Consider the following 17,206-nt stretch of genomic DNA (forward strand, 5'->3'; position numbering starts at 1 on the left):
CAGAAAGCACTTCACAGTATTTGCTTTGAAAGGCTCTGGCTGCCTTTCCTTGTCAGGTGCTGCCAGGAGTGTGAGTGTGAAATGCACCAAGCCAGTGGCCCCATCTGCTATGGGAAAAGCGGGGTCTAGATACCAACACGCATTTAAAAATCAACAACACACGAGGCTAGCTGTAAAGAAGGGAAAGGAGGCAGCTTTCAAAGTGACAGGAGTCTGCAGAATTTGGGCAGAGGTGTTCACACATCACCTGAGGCACGGAGCTGCAGGAAGAGCTTTGCAGAACCTGTGACCAATTGCACTGAAGAGTGAGCACTGGGACAGATCCACATCAGCAGTGCCCGGTATTTAGGTAAAATAAAGCTTGCTGCCAACCCTGAAATATTTGGTATCAAAAAATATACTGCACTGACACTTGAGCCTTTTACATTTAATTTCTGGCTGACCCTTGATTGCAGAGGCAGGCACAGAAACCACCCAACCAGCAGGTTTCAGTGAGCACGTTTGGCTGACAACAGCCCCGCCAAATGCGCCTTCCACGGACGTCTGGTCCCTACCAGGTGGCCATCTGGAGCCATGGACCACGTGGGGCCATCTGTGGCAGCAGGAGCACCTTCCTGCTGGCCAGGCAGCAGGAGCCACCAGCTTGCCACCAACCCCAGCAGCAGCAGCGAGGTGTCTGCTGCCATCTGGGCCACATCACCTTCCACTAAGGTTGTAAAAGTGGGACATCCAGAACAAAGAGCCTCCAAGGTGTGGCTGCACCAAAGATGGTTTGTCAAGACCCTGTGAAGCAAGCCTTGAAAGCTAATAAAATTTAAAATTTCAGAAAGAAGCTCTGTTGAATGATTACATCGGAATTTTAGAGCCCTCTCAGTGAGTCTTCATCATCTTTGCCTCCATGTAAAAATATAAAATAAAAATATAAAATAAAAATAAAAGCCACCAAAAGTCATCTGCTGCAATATATATTTTAATTCAAAGTGAATCTTGACAGTAATACACCATAAATTCTTATTTTGACACTCACCAAAATAGTCACCTGGAAAACCCGCTTTTTGTGACAAAGTACAGAAGGCTTGGTCACATTTAAATCACTGAGAACTAGAAAGAAATACTATCGCAAACTGTAAGAGACATTACATCCATAAAAAATTTTCCCAGTCCTCATATTGTAATATTGCACAGTGCAATTGCTACATGGCGAACTAGTGTAGCAGAGAAATCCAAAGCAAAAAAAAAAAAGCCACAAGTCTACAAATTGTTAAACAGTAACAGTTCAACCTCATTAATCAAGTCTCTATCACTGGGTGTTTCTAGAACAAGTCTTCCTACAGCTTGCAGTGTGATTTAACTTTTACTTAACACAAACCACGTTAATTAGCAGTAAAAACAAAAAAAAAAATTAAAAATTAAAACCCAAAAAAACAAAAAGAGTTAATACAGTAGCATATTTGACCAATAAAACACCCTGAAGTTAAAAACCGAACACAAGAAATTCATATAAAACCTTGCAAATCAAAGTAATATGCAGATATGCAATTCCATAGTCATGCAGTGTTTTATTTAAAAAAGGCATTAAAACGGTATTGTGTAAAAATGCTTCTCAGAGGATGACTTTTTTCACAGAAAAGGCCCTCGCCCTGAGAGCTTTTTTTTTTCTGGAGATGGGCCCCAGACACTTGCAGTGACAAGAGTCCATTCTCTCAGAGTGGGAGGAAGGGGGAAAGTCACCTGGTGTGTTGAATTTAAGCTGTGGAGGGATCCCAAATATTTCACCCTTTGAAATGCAGACATTTTCTAAGATTACAACACACAGAAAGAGCAGCAAATCTAATTTGGGGCGCATTTACAGCGACCTTTTCCTGCGCAGGGCTGTGGTGATACACAGAGAACCGTGTCAATTGAACAAGCACATCAGCTCCAAACCTTAAGCACAGTAAAAAGAAAGTACAGAAAATGCATCAGACCCATGATGATCCCCATGGCCCCAGGAAAAAAAAAACCAAAAAACCAAAAAAACCAAGCTGTATTTTGTTGTTGTTGTTGTTGTTACCACGATAGAAAGATCGATGTGCCCCGTTTGCATTGGTGGGTCTTGGTGTGTCCATTGCCTGCAATGGAGTGAGCACCAAAAATAAAGTTAAAGGGAGGGAACAGAAATCTGCCTGCTGGACCACACAGCACGAGTTTGAAGTGGTGAAGGTGGAACATCCAATTTGACTCCCTGTGTTTAGGCTTTACATAAGTGTTGGTAAGATTTCAAATTCATCAGGATACTCCTAGTCGCTAATGTATACTTTATATACACACACACTTGTACAAAATGCATAGAGAGTTGATTACTAAAAACATCGACACTTTTGGGAAAAGTTAGGTTTCTTAATTTTCAGTGTGATTAAAAACGTACTGCTGGTATTTTCTTTTTTTTTTCTTTTTTTTTTTTTCTTTTTTAAATGATCTAATACTGTTGTATTTTAGTTATTACTTAAAAAATAAATCAAATGTAGGCACATTTATTTCATTCAGACATTCATTAAATAAAACACTGCTTGTGTTAGTGGAGTAAAGAAAAAGATTACCAGTTATTAGCTTATTGACAGAGTTAAACTCAAATGCTTTGCACTCTTATTCCAGTCAACATTGCAAGGATTGTATTCCAGATTTTGTTTTAAAAAAAAGTTAAGTCAAGCCTGCAAGATGCAGCTTCTTAAGTGTCTACACAATGCCAATATGAAAACATAAAAAAAAAATTAAGTTACATTAATACATCCACTTATATGCAGTGATGAGCTCAAAGTTAATGGAGATAAAATACTGATGCAAATAACACACCCCAAAAAAACATACGCAATCATCTTCCATCATTTACAGTATAGTAGTTACGACACTTCAAACATGAAAACAAAATAAAAACTAAAAAAAAAAAAATATAATTAATAAACCAAACCCAAAACCCAGCTTCTATTTCATGTCATTAGACTTGTACAGAAATTAGAAGGCTAAGAAAGAACTAGTTAATCACCTAATTTCACAGCTATCTGAAGTGGCAATCATTATATAGCAGCTTATCTATGATACATTCAAGATAAATGATACAATTTATTACTTGCCCATAAGCTAAAACACGGCCTCAGCTTAATACCTTCCGTTAAATCCCATCTCTACACTACAGTATACTTGAGGTCTATGAAAAAGTAGCTACCTTTTATAGGAAATGGATGATTAAGTCTTTGGTGCTGCAAAAGCAACTTCATTTGAACAAAACAAAACAAAACAAAAAAAAAAAAACAAAAAGACACACTTCCTAAGGAGAAAAAAAATAAAATAAAATAAAGTAATGCGAAAAGCATGTAATTTACGTCCCTGACGGAATGTATTAAATAAGCAAACACCCACAACAGGCTAAAACAAATACTATTCATGTAAAAAGACTAAAATCTCTCCCATGCATAAATGAAAGATTGCACACAAAGAACTCACATCTTTTTTCAAGCTTCAACAGTAAATATTCTGCTACTAGTTATTAAATACTGCACGGTTTGCTCAAGCTAAGATGAAACCACGTCATGGATCAATGAGCACTTGGCTTCTCCTTTCATTATCTAGTCAGTCATGCCTAACCTCACCTCTAAACATTTTATTATATCCAATTAGACAAACACTTTTAAAATAAAACTACTTAGGTTGTATTGCAGTTCCATTTACCAGTATGAAATACTGTCTTGTGTGTCACTACTCAATAGCTACTGAATCAACTTTCCTTAAGCGCTACTAAAGTCCTGTCTTGAAGCTAGATCATTCTGAGGGGGGGGGAAAAAAAGAGACAGCAAAATTCAGCTACAGCAAAACATGCTGCCTTCTCAATCAGGAAAATACACCCAATACTAAAATAATACCACACAAAACCCAAAATGAGCGTTACGCTATCAAAAAATCAGCAGATCTGAATTTTTAAGTGCTGCAGTCCTCAACATTTATATATAAGTAATAACATTAACAACCTCAAATATTTAAGGCACTATGTGTGGGAACAGTTTACAATGCAGCTGAGATTATTAGGACAACAACATTTAAGAGCAATGTTTAGGCCTTTTCTTTGCCCATGCAAAAGACACATGCAATGTGAAGAACAACAGCTCAACTTTTAGATTAAGTGACTCAACATTTAAAACACCAAGATACGCAACACAAACAAGTTACCTCCACACTGTACTGCTGACACATGTGCATCTGTTGCTCTAGTTCTGTACACTGAATGGCTTCCCAAATGTAGACGTGTCTTGCACTAGTTAGAAGGCAATTTTATAAAAAATAGCAGGAGCAAAACCAGATTTCTGCTCCCATAAGTCACCTGTCTAAAGTTACTATATAAGAAGATAACATGACCAAAGACAAGTTATACCAAATGTGCAAAACACATTAAAAGTGAGTTTGTTTTTGTTTTTGTTTTTTTTAAAGCTCAAGAGTTGTTTAAATTGCACCCAAGTCTACATGATTCAAAAAAATAATTTTCCTGTTGTGCCATGGCTAATACGTAATAAATACCATGTTTCTTCTTAAACCAAGCTTCTGCTCCGTCGAGCTCTCACATGAAGGGGTACTGGCTGAGTTTGGTGGGGCTGAGCGGGAAGCCCGCGTAGGCGGCGGGCGAGGCCGCGATGTAGGAGTGGGGCGGGAAGATGGGCTTGTACTGAGTCTGGTGCAGCGTGGGGGAAGGCAGCAGGCGGGGGTTGATGCCCACGGGCAGCTGGTGCACCATCCCGCCGGGGTGGCTCAGGCTGTAGGTCGGGTGCTGGAGCAGGGCTCTGGAGGCGCAGGGCGAGGCCAGGAGGTGCGCGACGGGCGCGGCGGTGCCCAGCGGCGCCGGAGACGCGAACGGGAGGATGGCGGGCTGCCCGCCCAGGTGGCTGGGGCTGCCCTGGGGCAGCGAGAACGCGGGGCCGGCCATGGTGGCGGGCAGGAAAGGCTGCTGCTGCTGCTGCTGCTGCTGCTGCTGCTGCCCTCTCCGCAGGGCGAAGTTGCCGTTCCACTCCTGGAAGTGCTGGACCTGGCCACACAGACAGAAACGGGCAGGGCTCAGCGACCGCCGGAGCGAAGGGAGAAGGGAAAAATGGAGGAAGATGCACTAAAACTAGTCAACTTAAAATCGGGAGGAATATAGAGACAGGAATTATTAAATGCTTCCACGGAACGAAAAAAAGATATAGTAGCTATTTAGGCAGCAGCACAGACAATAAGAGATGGAAAACGGAACACAAGTTATTTTAATGCTCTTGCAAAGGGGGGGAAAAAAAAATAAAAAAGGATAAAATGCCATGCTGGGCTGTTTTAACAGAAATACCATGTATCACATGAGCAAGGTGCTTATTCCACTCTACTCAGCACTGGCTTGGCATCAATTGGAAGTGCTGCATTCAGTTTGGGCACCATAATGAGGCACAAAGAGGACAAATAGGAGAGAAATTTTAGAGGAGAGCAGAAAAAATAATAAACGGATTGAAAATATCTGAGACAACTAAGCAAACAGAAGTCTAGGTCTATGATCACAGGAAGATGTGGCAATCATTAACAGTTATAAAGAGAAAAGACTAGAAATCAATTACTCCCATTAAATGATGCAGACTTCAAACTACATAGGGCATCTACCAAAGAAGGAAGGATCAGCATAAATTTTTGCAATGAAAATAACGTTCTGCACTTTCTGCCAAGAGGCTGAGGAGCTGCAGACATTGTAGAGATTAAAAATTAATACCATGCTGATCATATTAAGGTTTTCTTAGAATTAATTAAACCAATCCTTTTGCATAATCATGCAGAAGGGGAGACTGTGTCACCCACCCAAATGTTTCTTTCAACCAAAACTATTCAAGTCATTATTGCTAAATCCTCTTATCTACATATAGCATGCTTTCATTTAGCATTTAACTTACAATATTCACAGTTTCTCTGAAAGGCTTAGACAAACAGGTACTGCTCTCACATTAATGTACCTCCAGCTATCTAACCAAAAGCTCAATGCAGCTTCAGCTCCAAGATAATTAATTAAAAGGGGCTTAAGCTTGATGTCATGTGTCGACTTCAGTTCTCAGCCACAGCAGACACGTTTACTGTGTTGTTTGGCAGTGATAAAAGTAACTTTTAAATTAGTTTTAGCTATCTTCTAACATCGGATGGGAACTACAATCAGTCTCATCTCCCCTCCAGCTTCATTACACCAGGCAGCAAAGGTAAGAAATAGTTGGGTTTGCTAAGCTCTGTCTCACCTCTGGATACTCAAACTAAAAGATTTTCATGCACACTACTGACAGAACAACACTGAGATACAGCTGCAGATTTTAACTGCACACTTATGAGTGTTTTAGCATTTGGATGTAAGAAAAATAAATGCTAACAGATTTTTCTTTTTGCCTCGTGCTTTGATATTGTGCAAGCACTGACAATTTTCCCAGTGTGGCCTTTCTGTTATTTTTCAAAATAGTCAACTGTTTTAAGAAAATGAACCAAAATGAAATTTACTTATGACTTGCCCAGTAAGTCGAAATCCGTTTTCCAAGATTTGAACGCTTCTTTAATCAAGCTGCTGAAAACCTGCAGCTGCCACAGACGACAGCAACTGAAACTGTGAGCATTCAGTTTGGAACTCAACCTCTCCAAATCCACGTCTGGAGCTTGTAGGATGCAACTGCACATACCTGACTGAAGTTTCCGTGTTGCTGATGGAATGCTGACGTCAGTTTCTGCTGACGGTTTCCTACCGCAGAAGACTGGTTTATTCTTCCCAGGACAGACCGACCCTTTCTCAGTGGCTGGCACGTAGCATCTTCCAAGACAGAAATAAACAATGTTATGCTTTTGTTGTCAATATTCTCTTCTGGCAAAAGTTAGACAAGGTTTCATTTGCTTAAGCATGCAGGGAGAAATAGTAACAACGCCATACACCAATTAAAGTCAAACCCTAGCACTGTTTAGAAGTGGCTACTACAGATTAGCAGTTGTATGAGTAGGACAAAATCTTCATGTATTTATTGAATAAATATATTGAATAAATACTGAAACTTCTTATGTATTAGCATAGAAAAACACCTGAACTGACTTACCTGTATTTGCCATCTGTTCCTCAAGATGTAACCTGTTTTCAAGTCTCATGGGTGGTACCACTACTGTGCAAACAGTTGATTTGGTTTCAGGGTTAACTGAGGCTCTTGCTTCCTTATTTTTATTGTTATTGTCTACAAAGCCATTTTCCACAAAGGGGCTGTCGTGTCCTGAGGAGTCTGAGCTTGGGGAACCATCCACTGTATCACATCCACTTTCCTGTTCATCATCTGACATGCTGCCCGAAAATAAAAACATTGCAATGAAGCAAAGAGATTTTCACAATACAGGCACGTTTTCTTAAATTAACACATTAAATTTATAAAAGGTGGATAAAAATGATGCCTTGTAATTAGAAAAGTAGATATATTCAAACTCATCCTACTCATAAATTGCAAGAGAAGAGAGATAACTTCTTTATATTAAAAATTGATGGAATATATGCCTGACTTAAAACATACAAGAAACAGCAGTGAATTCATTAATGCCTAAACTTATGATCAAGTCCTTTTAGTGATTTTACAGCTCACATTATATGTTCTTATTGCATGTTGTTTAAAACAGGAAAATGAAAATAAAAACACCTATGAAAGTTGACTTTTTTGTAAAAAATACTTTAGTACTATGAGGGCCAGCACAGAAATCTGAAGATTTAACCAACAGAATCAGGTAATTCCGAGTAGTTTCTTCAAGTAGCAAATAGTGATAATGTGACAACTACTGAGTAATTAATTGTGCTTCTGTATTATTAACTTTTGATTCAAGTTGCTATTTATATGACTTAATATAAGTAGAATACTACTGAAACCAGAATCCAACACACTCCTCTGCTACTGACATAAAGTTGAATTACCAAGGCAGAATTAAATTACAGGTCAGCTCCTGACAATACCATATGAAAATACCATAAAATCGAGCGGGTCTTTATAAAAACTTATTTGAATTTTTGAATGGTTTGATATTAAAGAATATTAAAGGACTGACAATGCTAACTACCAACCAGTAAGAGACTCAGACTTCCACCTCTTTGTTAATACATGCTCTGATAGAATCTTCAATTATTTTAAACAAACTTTTTTCTTTAGGACCTTAATTAGAAGTCATTTTGCACAACGAAACTGCTGAAGGCTCAAGCAAGACATGAGGCAGCGAAGATAAAAACATTTAAAAACTGTTCACATGAACAGTGCTCACCCAAGTGAGCCTTATTTTTGGTAGAAGAAAAAAGGCATCAATGTCATTAAAGACTACAAGATACAAAATGGAAAAATCAGATGCTGCAAAAATTTTAAAAAAATATGTGGTGACCAAATCTGTCACGTACTACTTTGCCTTATTTAATCTTGCAACTCTAGAAGATTTTTATTCCAAAGGAAGTTGCATGCAACACATTTGTATTTCCTGTGTGAACACCACTTGTTCAGTATTCTGAAAGCTTCCAGTGCAGCAAGACAGATCTGTTAGGAGTGAGAACAGAGCAGTCTACGCTGTGCAACTGCAGGCCAGTAAATTAATTTTTAAACAGATCATTTACCCTCACCGGCTTTCAACACAACAAAACTTGTGCATTTTTTAGTATGAACTGGGCCTGCTGTATACTAAGATCTTTCTTTTTGCTGAAAGGAGGCTGAGTTTTCTTTCACCTGTTGGATCTCTTGCAAGGAGAGGGGCTGGACTGCTCGGAGGAGCTGGTGCTGAGCGTGCTGTCGGGGCTGCTGAGGGAGCACACACGGTCGATGTTCAGCGTGTTCTGGCAGGCTTCACACTCCAGGCTCCCTTTACACCTGCACACAGAAACACAGAAAAACACCATTCACCACTCACTTAGGTGCAACTGTGGAATAAAAAAGGGTCCATTATTAGAAAAGGCCCCTTAAATGTAAATTAACACCCAATTCATTGCTTCTTTTACATCCAAGGTTTTTAACCTTTTCGGTGTTCTGTTAAAATTCTACACTAAACAAGGAATTTCTGAAACCTACTTTTTTTGCAGAATCAATACTAAAACAAGAAAATTAAAATGTTTTACTACAGCAGTTCAGAGCCTTGAAACCTTTTGTCACAGCTTAGATTTAAAATACAAGATCTCCCAGTTCAGAATTATTACAAGTAAGGATGAAGTCAAACAAACATTAAACTTTAAAGCTTGGCATGTTTCTGTGATGGCTCTGTGAAAGAAAACTCAGCTGGGGGACAATACCCAGCACCTGCTTTTGCACCCAAAGGTTCACTTTTTTCCACTGTTAGAGAAGTACTACACACCCACAGGTATGTAATAGTATCTACTGGATGCTACTGTTAGAATGGTAACATTGAGTATACACTCAAGAATATTGCTCTTCAAAAAATAAATAGGGCATGACATTATGAAATAAAGAACCTAAAAAACCTGTGGTTTGAAAAGGCACACAGATCAATGAGGTAGATTTTTGACAGTGTTGTTCCCTTTCAAGAATAAGAGTCCTACAGAGTTAACTTCCTGCTGAAATTTGATTAGGAGCACAATGTTTGTCCTTTTTAAACTCAGATTCATTAGCTGTGCTGATGCCCAGAGAGGCTGCCTGGAACAGAGGCTGGACAGAGTGAAAGGAATAAAGTGGGGATTTAATCAAAACCCTTCAGAGGATGCAGCTTGGGCAGGGCAAGAGCCTGGCTGAGGATCCACCCAAGATGGACCCAAGCTGGGCCCTGGGTCAGGAGTTTCACACTTTGATAGGTTCTGGTCCATTTCCACATTGGGCTGAATTGCCCAATTGCAGCTGCAGGTGATGCAGTCCCATCCTCCCAGATTGCTCTCCTCAATTCCCTGCTGCTTGTGCTTTTTGGGCCTGTCCTTGGTTGTGGGGCTGGAAAAGGATTGTTGTGTGTGCCTGAGCTGTGAGGAGAACTTGCTGAGACTTTCTATGAAGCTCAGAGTTACTAATCCAGTACAGAATCTGGAAAATGTGAAAGCTAACACTGAAGGCCTGAGTGCTAAGACAGCTGCATTTAAACCCAGCTTAACAACAACAAAGGCAGAGGCTCACTCCCTCAGCGAGTGCGTCCGCGGCACGCCGTCCTCGTCGGTGTCGCTGCTGATGGTGATGACGCTGACGGCGGGGCTGGGGGACGCCAGGAACAGGGTTTGCCGTGGGCTGCTGGGGACACAGGGGTCAGGGGCCAGCCTGAGCGAGGCCTCGCAGCAGCCGCCCTCCCGTCCCTCCGAGTTGAGATTGTCCTGTGCTTCTATACAACTTAATCTCTTGACAGCCTTCAGGTTGAGGATCTTTGGAGAGATGAAGGCTGAATTTTGGATGTTGGTGTTTTGTAGGATGTTGCTCCTGAGAAGGGAAGGCATGGTTTGGGGTTTAGTGAATCTCTGCCAAAAGACCTGGAAACTGTGCTGTTTTCAACAAAACCAAAGCAGGCAATGTAGGCTAAGCCACCAACTTAGAAAAACACAGAGCAGTAAACACAGGCAAACATATTTGGCATGGATGGTTTCAGACATCAACAAAAAAGATACCAAGTATGTAATATCTAAGACATCAACACTGAATACAGTACACTGAAAATTCCACTCTCTTATAAAGGTAAAAGCAAATGAAAAGTCCATATTCTGGTGAAAAACAAGCAAAATCCAGCCAGATTTCCTGCTAAGATTCTCCCTGAGAACAAAACCTGGTAGCCTCCAGATGAACCCTTTGCTTAATACAGGACTGCTGACAGTGCCTACATAACCCATACTTTGCTCCTTTTGGAGCATCCCACACCTTTGCCACTACTTTGCATGGCACTGGGGCATATTTTCTTCAGCAAGCAGCTGAAGTATTTTTGGCTATCAGTGAACGATAGTTATAGACAGAAAGCCTGTTAAACAAGCTCTCTTTATTTTCAGTTGTCAAAACCTGATATATCCTCCCTCATTTAAACTTTGGAATATCTCATTAGAGCTACCTCAGATATTCTTTTACCTTCCCAAAGCCTGTAAAGACAGCATTCTACCATGATAGGCACATACTAATCAAAAAAAGAATTAAAACTAATCAGTATTGCAAGTATTGTCCCATCTAGTCTACTACCAAAATAACATTGAAAACTTGAGGAGAAGTTAATTCTAAGAGGAATTGTGTCCAACAAAGGTCACTTTTACAAGTTGTTCCCTTGCCCACCAAACAGCAAAGCCAGGTGCATTGCCTTTCAATGTTCTAAGAAATATTCTACCGACCTGTTGTGGCACAGTTTGTTCCTCTTGGTAGCTGCAGGCTGAGGCCAGACAACGTGTGCAATGCCCACACTAATTGGCTGAGGGGCAGACAAGGTTATCTGATGTGTTAGAAGAGGCTGTGGTATCACTGAGCTGTAGTGGGTGCCCTGGGTAATCATCTTCCTGAGGAAAAGGAAAGGCAGGTTTATACTGCGGGTCGTTGGCACCAGCACCCCTAGCCCTTGCCCAAGCCCAGGCACCGAGGTGTGGCACAAAAGCAGGAGGACTCACCCCCAGTCTCCAAGCCTCTGTGGGCCAGCCACAGGATCAGAGGCCAGAGATGTGGCTGGAGCTGCCACTGGAGCTACCTGCTGCCATGCAGGAACCAGGATCTGCTGCGCCTGGTTCGACCACGCCTGTCGGGAAGCACAGCAGGATTTAGGGACAAGCAGCACACTGAAGTGACATGGAGTTCAGCACAGACCAGGAGGGGGACTGTGACAGAGCTCTGCATTTAAAAACATTTACCAACTAAATAAGTAAGAGTTTTGCTTTCAAGTCGGCCAACCTGAGAAAGGATTCCTGCTCGAATCTGTAGTGGCTGAATTGCGTGGGCTTGGGTCACCAGTGGAACTGCATTATCCACCCTCAGGGAGAAACTGGTGGGTTTGCTGTGGTTTGTAGGAATTCCTGCCAGGAAAAAAAAAAACCAAAAAACCAAGCTTTAGGCAAATAGCAGTCTTACATATATTTTCTGAGCAAACACAGAGGGCAATTTTAAAACATTTCACCATTTTCATATATATGTTTATGATCTAATTCCATAATTTAGACTTTCCAGCCAAAACAAATTAACACCTAAAAGATTTTTGTGCTGTAACTTATCTGCACAAATATTTGAGCTGTAGCTTTCAGAAAGAACTGCCAATAGCTACTAGTTGGAAACAGACTACTGGATAAAGGAACGACTTTGGCACAAAGTTCTGCAGAGCTAAGCATTTACTCTTTATCACAAACTACATTCAAAGAATTTGAAAGGAAGCAGGCAGAAGTAAGCAGAAGTGAATTTCAAAGCTTCTCAGAATGGACTCCTGCACACCTCATGCTCTGTACTTCCAGCAGGTTGAAACTCATTCCTCTCAGCTTTTTTTAGCTGGCAATGCCACATGTATAATGTCCCTCTGTAAAATCTTCTGTGTCCCTCATGGAATATTTTCAGTGGAATCCATAATCCTATTCCTCTCTTCACCAAAATAATGCAAACTGTAGCACTGCTCACAAGAGCATGATACAAAAAAGATGCATCTCATGCCCTGTATAATTTCATTATTGCCACAGGAAACTAATACACACATAGCAATGCTGCAATGTTTACTACAATGACATTTTTTTACATAGTAATGTCAAACTATAATGAAAGAGAAATTCTTAACAGATATTGCAAGAGAACAGCCAAGCTTGGAGATAATACTGGCTAGGAAAAAATATCCCTGAACTCATCTTCTAACTGCACTTCATGCCTCATGCTTTACTCAAAATTAAGCAATGAGTAACTGCTATAGAATTACTACAGTAAAGTTTGTAAGTGTTTTGGTTGAGTCTTTTTTTTAATCTTTACAGTACAGGATGAAAGAAAGTTTTCATCTGATGTAATTCTCTCATGTCATAACACAACACTGAGTTATAACCACGCACTTCAAAGCTTTTCATTTTGAAATGCATTTGACTGCTTTTTTTTTTCCCCCACAGCCATCTAGAAGAGCAACATCTTAGCTCTGACAGAAGCAGAGAGTTTTAGCACTCCAGATATTCCACAGAGCAGCCAAGCTGGGAAACTTTGAAGCAATGCCAGATACCATTAATATCCCCTTTTCATCTGTGCCAGCAACTCATCACCTATGTGATGAAAACAATATATCCCCTTCACTTCAGCTGTAGCAGAATTTAAATTTGGAAAGTTATCATCATATTAAGAATACAGTATACAAATCACAGATAAAGTGTCTGCCTGTACTGTTTCCTTTTCTATAAATCACTTTATTCATCTGGGAATAATGAAAACAATAGGGGTTTTTTATTATGGAGCATGTCATTGTATAAAGAACATATACAATTTAAGTAACTAACTGTGTGAGGCAGCTTTACATGACACTGCCTGGTGAATACTCAGCCCTTTCCTGAGTTTCTGGAATCCAAGGTAGTTGCAGCTGCCACAAATAACACTACTGATAAAGTCTGCTGTGTCTGTCTTTATCTGTAGAGATTAAGACTTCCTGGGGTTTAAGTTTAGGTTAAATATTTCTTGGTTTGTTTCATTTCAGAATGCATCTAGTGTGATTTCTGAAACTTTAAAATGCAGAGGGAAAACTAAGGTCATTCTTAAAAAAAACTACTCCCTATAAATTCCATAACTTCAAGACCTAATCTCAACATGAAGCTGAACATCACCAAGACAAATAAATTACATCTTTGGAATTTCCAAACAAAATAAATTCCATCCAAATAAATTTCCATCTTTGGAACAAAGACTATAATCAAGCTAAGTTAATAAGCAAACAATATAAACCACCTTCCCATTTCCATAAATGATTATTATTAGGATAAGACACTGATACTCCCTTCATCTTTCCTGTTTCCTCTCAAATTTTATTTCACAACTCCCTCCTCATTGCTTCTCCTTTCACACTTTTTGCTCCTATTTTAGCCAAGACATAAATTTATATGTGTACATGAGCATATGAAGATGGGCTCTGGATTGCTGATATCATTTTCTGCAGGTGCTGATTTGCTGTTTCTTTCAGAGAGGTGCAATGTATCTGCATCTGACTCACACACTGATTTTTAATGACATAATTCAGTTGGTTTAAATATAAACCTTAAGTGGATAATAACAGAAAACTCAAATATTGCTAACAGCCAGCCAGTAACACTCATATTTTAGGAACTGTGACAATTACAGATAAATATACCTTGAATAGCTGGAGGACATATAATCAATGCTTGCTGGAAAACATCACTGCAACCAAACTGAGCAGTTCCTGCCTGCAGTGGAATCCCTTGGTGCAGAACTGAGTGGGCAGATGCAGTTAATGCCTATGGGAACAGATTCAACACAGGCAACGTTATTATGACTGTGAATCTACATCTCTCATGCACTTGTCCCACTACTTTATACAGTAAATAACTAAAACAACTTCTAAGAATGAACATTTCGAATCCATTTTGGGCCACTGGAGGGCACCAGAATACAGCACTGGCAATCCCAGCTTGTAACTTAATTTGAAACATATTCTAAATGATTTGTTTAAGAAAACATTAGGAAAAAAAGAGAGTGAAAGACAGAAGGTTTTGCCACTTAACAGATGTCATCTTTTCAATTATTAAATTAAGTAGAAAAGCTACATTAACTGAACTTACAGTTAAAACAAAATAAAACAAAAGCAAAGCAAGAAAAACATGACCCATTGTTTTTACCTGACTTCTTACTGGACCAATTTTGGTGAAGTTTGCAGTCAGGTTGGCTGCACTGCCTGAGGCAACTGATCTCATAAGTGATGTCTTATTGCAATTGCTTAAATCATACAGGTTTGATCGGCATTTGCAAATATCCATGATATGAAAGCAGGACTTCACCCTATCAGAACCAGAAAATAAGTTGCTTTAATCATCATTTCATGTTGTTAAAGGTAAAAAAAATGATACCCCAAAATAAAAGGAAAAATTCAAACCCCATATTTCCCAGTTTCACAAGAATGGGATCATCCACACAGGTAGAAAAAAAGAAACACTGCTGTTACTATGGTCACATCAAGCCTCTGTGATGCATATTTTAAATTCAATAAAAATACTGCTGTTTCCTTCTCCTTGCATCTAACACCATTTCCTAACAGCTGTGTACAATCAGGAAAGACAGGAAATTAAATAGGTGGATAAAGCTTGCTTTTTCAGTGAAATGCTTGCAACTTTAGGAAACCCATGGTGAAATACACAACTCCAGAACTGCAAGAAAACTTTCAGTATACTCCACATGAATCAACAGATGAAAGGAAGTATCTGAGATGTTAACCTCAACAGGAAATGCCTACCCCAGCCCCCAGTGACTGACAGGAACTAGGGCTCCTCGTACTTCCAAAAATCACGCCCAAGTTTCCGCAGTGCTGGAATTGTAACAATCAAGCATAAAAACAACTTAGAAATCCATTGCTCTGTTACTTTCTGAGAAAAACAAAGTTATTCAATCAGTTTCCTTGACCCACTAGATGTATCTAATACTGCAAGCACTTGAGAGAATTTTCTGAGACACTGCAAAAATGATGAAAGAGTCATTTTTTTTCTCTCTGACAGCAGGAGAAACAACGCTTTTATCCAAACGGATTGCAACAACAGAGATTTCTATGTTACATACTGGTTGCTATGAGGAAAATCTAGGAGGTGCTTCATGGTAACAAAAGAATGGTTCAGGGTCTCAGCTGGAGTGATTCTTAAATCAGCATCAATAAGCAACATTTTCTTCAACAGACTGACGAATTCCCTCCTATCTGCCTTCTCTGCCAACAGGTCACTTCCTTCCAAATCCATCACCATGTTCACCTGGCATCCAACAAAACAGGCAGATAGAAGACATCCACATTAGTTTAAATCTTTCTGGTATTGTTTTCTGCTATAAAATATTGATATTCAGCATTTTTATCACATGGGGTACGGTGGATTTGTCTTATCCCAAAACAGCTGGCTTGGAATTGGTGTTTTTTTTTTTAAGGCATGCACATTATTCCCCCCTTGCAACCTCCTCAGTTAAAAACTGCTGTAGGTTTTATTCCAGTCTGAGACTTGGAATTTAAGAAGTAAGATTTGGAATAAAGATCTTTATATGGTCTAACTCCAACTACAGAGTTGATCTTCAAAAAACAATTTTAAGCATGTATTAATGCTTGAATTTGAATGAATGCTTGATTTGATCCTTTTTTTCAGGACATGAAAGGCAACAAAAATTGCCTTTTCTTATTGACTAGAGAGGTATACAGCTAAAGAAACGTGAAGAAATAGTTATGTTTTTATAAACAAAATATTTAAAAACTACACTTAGAATTATAAAGATAACAGAATGATGCTTGAAACCATGTAATAAACAGAGCAGGTTCCATATGCATTTTTTGTTTATTCTTTGCCACAGTGGCAAATAAGGTAGAAGAGAAAGTATACATTTATATATATATATATTTATATTTATATATATATATTTTACACAAAATTCAAGGGTTCCCCCACCACAAGGACAAATTCCACTTTTTAACACAAGCAATGGAAAAGGAAAAATCTCTGCTAAAAGCTCAAAGGGCTGACACAGGCAGACATTTTCCTCAGAGCAGCAGAGAAGAATGAATATGACTGAGATATGATAAATAATATTCTAAAAGGCATTCCTTTCAAAACCAGTAAAATGTTTTAAAATCACCAGTCATTCCCACACATTCCTTCTGCAGAGGAAGAAGGGTTTAATACTCACGTGCACTATATCATCCAAACTGTTGAAAATATACTTTCTGGCCTCTTTAGACTTCATACCTGTTTCTGCCTCGTGTTCTTCCAATGTCTCAAAAATAAAAAGGAAAGCTGAGTTTAGAATCTATCAGTAAAGGTCATCTATAACCATAAAGTAACTTGATGTATTTATTGACCTAAAAACCATTATTTTTTTCCCAAATAATATCAGTTATATAATTGTATGCTGCTTTACTGGCTACTTTCATTCTCTAAATCAAAAGACAGTAATTACAATATTTTACATCTGACATATCACAGTATTGGACTGAAACAATAGTCTATGAATCACACAGGAAGTGCTGAAAGCCTAGCATAGAGCAGCTTAATGAAACTCTGATATTTTTATATATCACAGCTTTTCTATGATTGTATTTTACCAAT

At 39.2% G+C, this 17,206-nt stretch overlaps 1 protein-coding gene across 6 annotated transcripts in view; it reads right to left on the reverse strand.

Annotated features, from left to right (window-relative positions):
* Window positions 1–949: 949 nt before the first annotated feature.
* Window positions 950–17,206, reverse strand: part of HIPK3 (homeodomain interacting protein kinase 3) — a 66,217-nt gene continuing 49,960 nt past the window's right edge. For all 6 annotated transcript variants that reach the window (XM_086893280.1, XM_086893282.1, XM_086893283.1 and 3 more), the window contains 12 exons: window positions 16,788–16,874; window positions 15,687–15,871; window positions 14,756–14,915; window positions 14,251–14,374; window positions 11,850–11,971; window positions 11,573–11,697; window positions 11,303–11,464; window positions 10,122–10,415; window positions 8,739–8,879; window positions 7,098–7,333; window positions 6,693–6,820; window positions 950–5,047 (listed from right to left, as the gene is read on the reverse strand). In XM_086893280.1, coding sequence (XP_086749406.1) covers window positions 4,586–5,047; window positions 6,693–6,820; window positions 7,098–7,333; window positions 8,739–8,879; window positions 10,122–10,415; window positions 11,303–11,464; window positions 11,573–11,697; window positions 11,850–11,971; window positions 14,251–14,374; window positions 14,756–14,915; window positions 15,687–15,871; window positions 16,788–16,874 — 2,226 coding nt within the window. In that variant the 3' untranslated portion in view covers window positions 950–4,585. The remainder of the gene's footprint in view (window positions 5,048–6,692; window positions 6,821–7,097; window positions 7,334–8,738; window positions 8,880–10,121; window positions 10,416–11,302; window positions 11,465–11,572; window positions 11,698–11,849; window positions 11,972–14,250; window positions 14,375–14,755; window positions 14,916–15,686; window positions 15,872–16,787; window positions 16,875–17,206) is intronic.

This window comes from Cyanistes caeruleus, chromosome 6, assembly GCF_971803275.1.
Source record: "Cyanistes caeruleus chromosome 6, bCyaCae1.hap1.1, whole genome shotgun sequence".
In the NCBI taxonomy this organism is placed as follows: Eukaryota; Metazoa; Chordata; class Aves; order Passeriformes; family Paridae; genus Cyanistes; species Cyanistes caeruleus.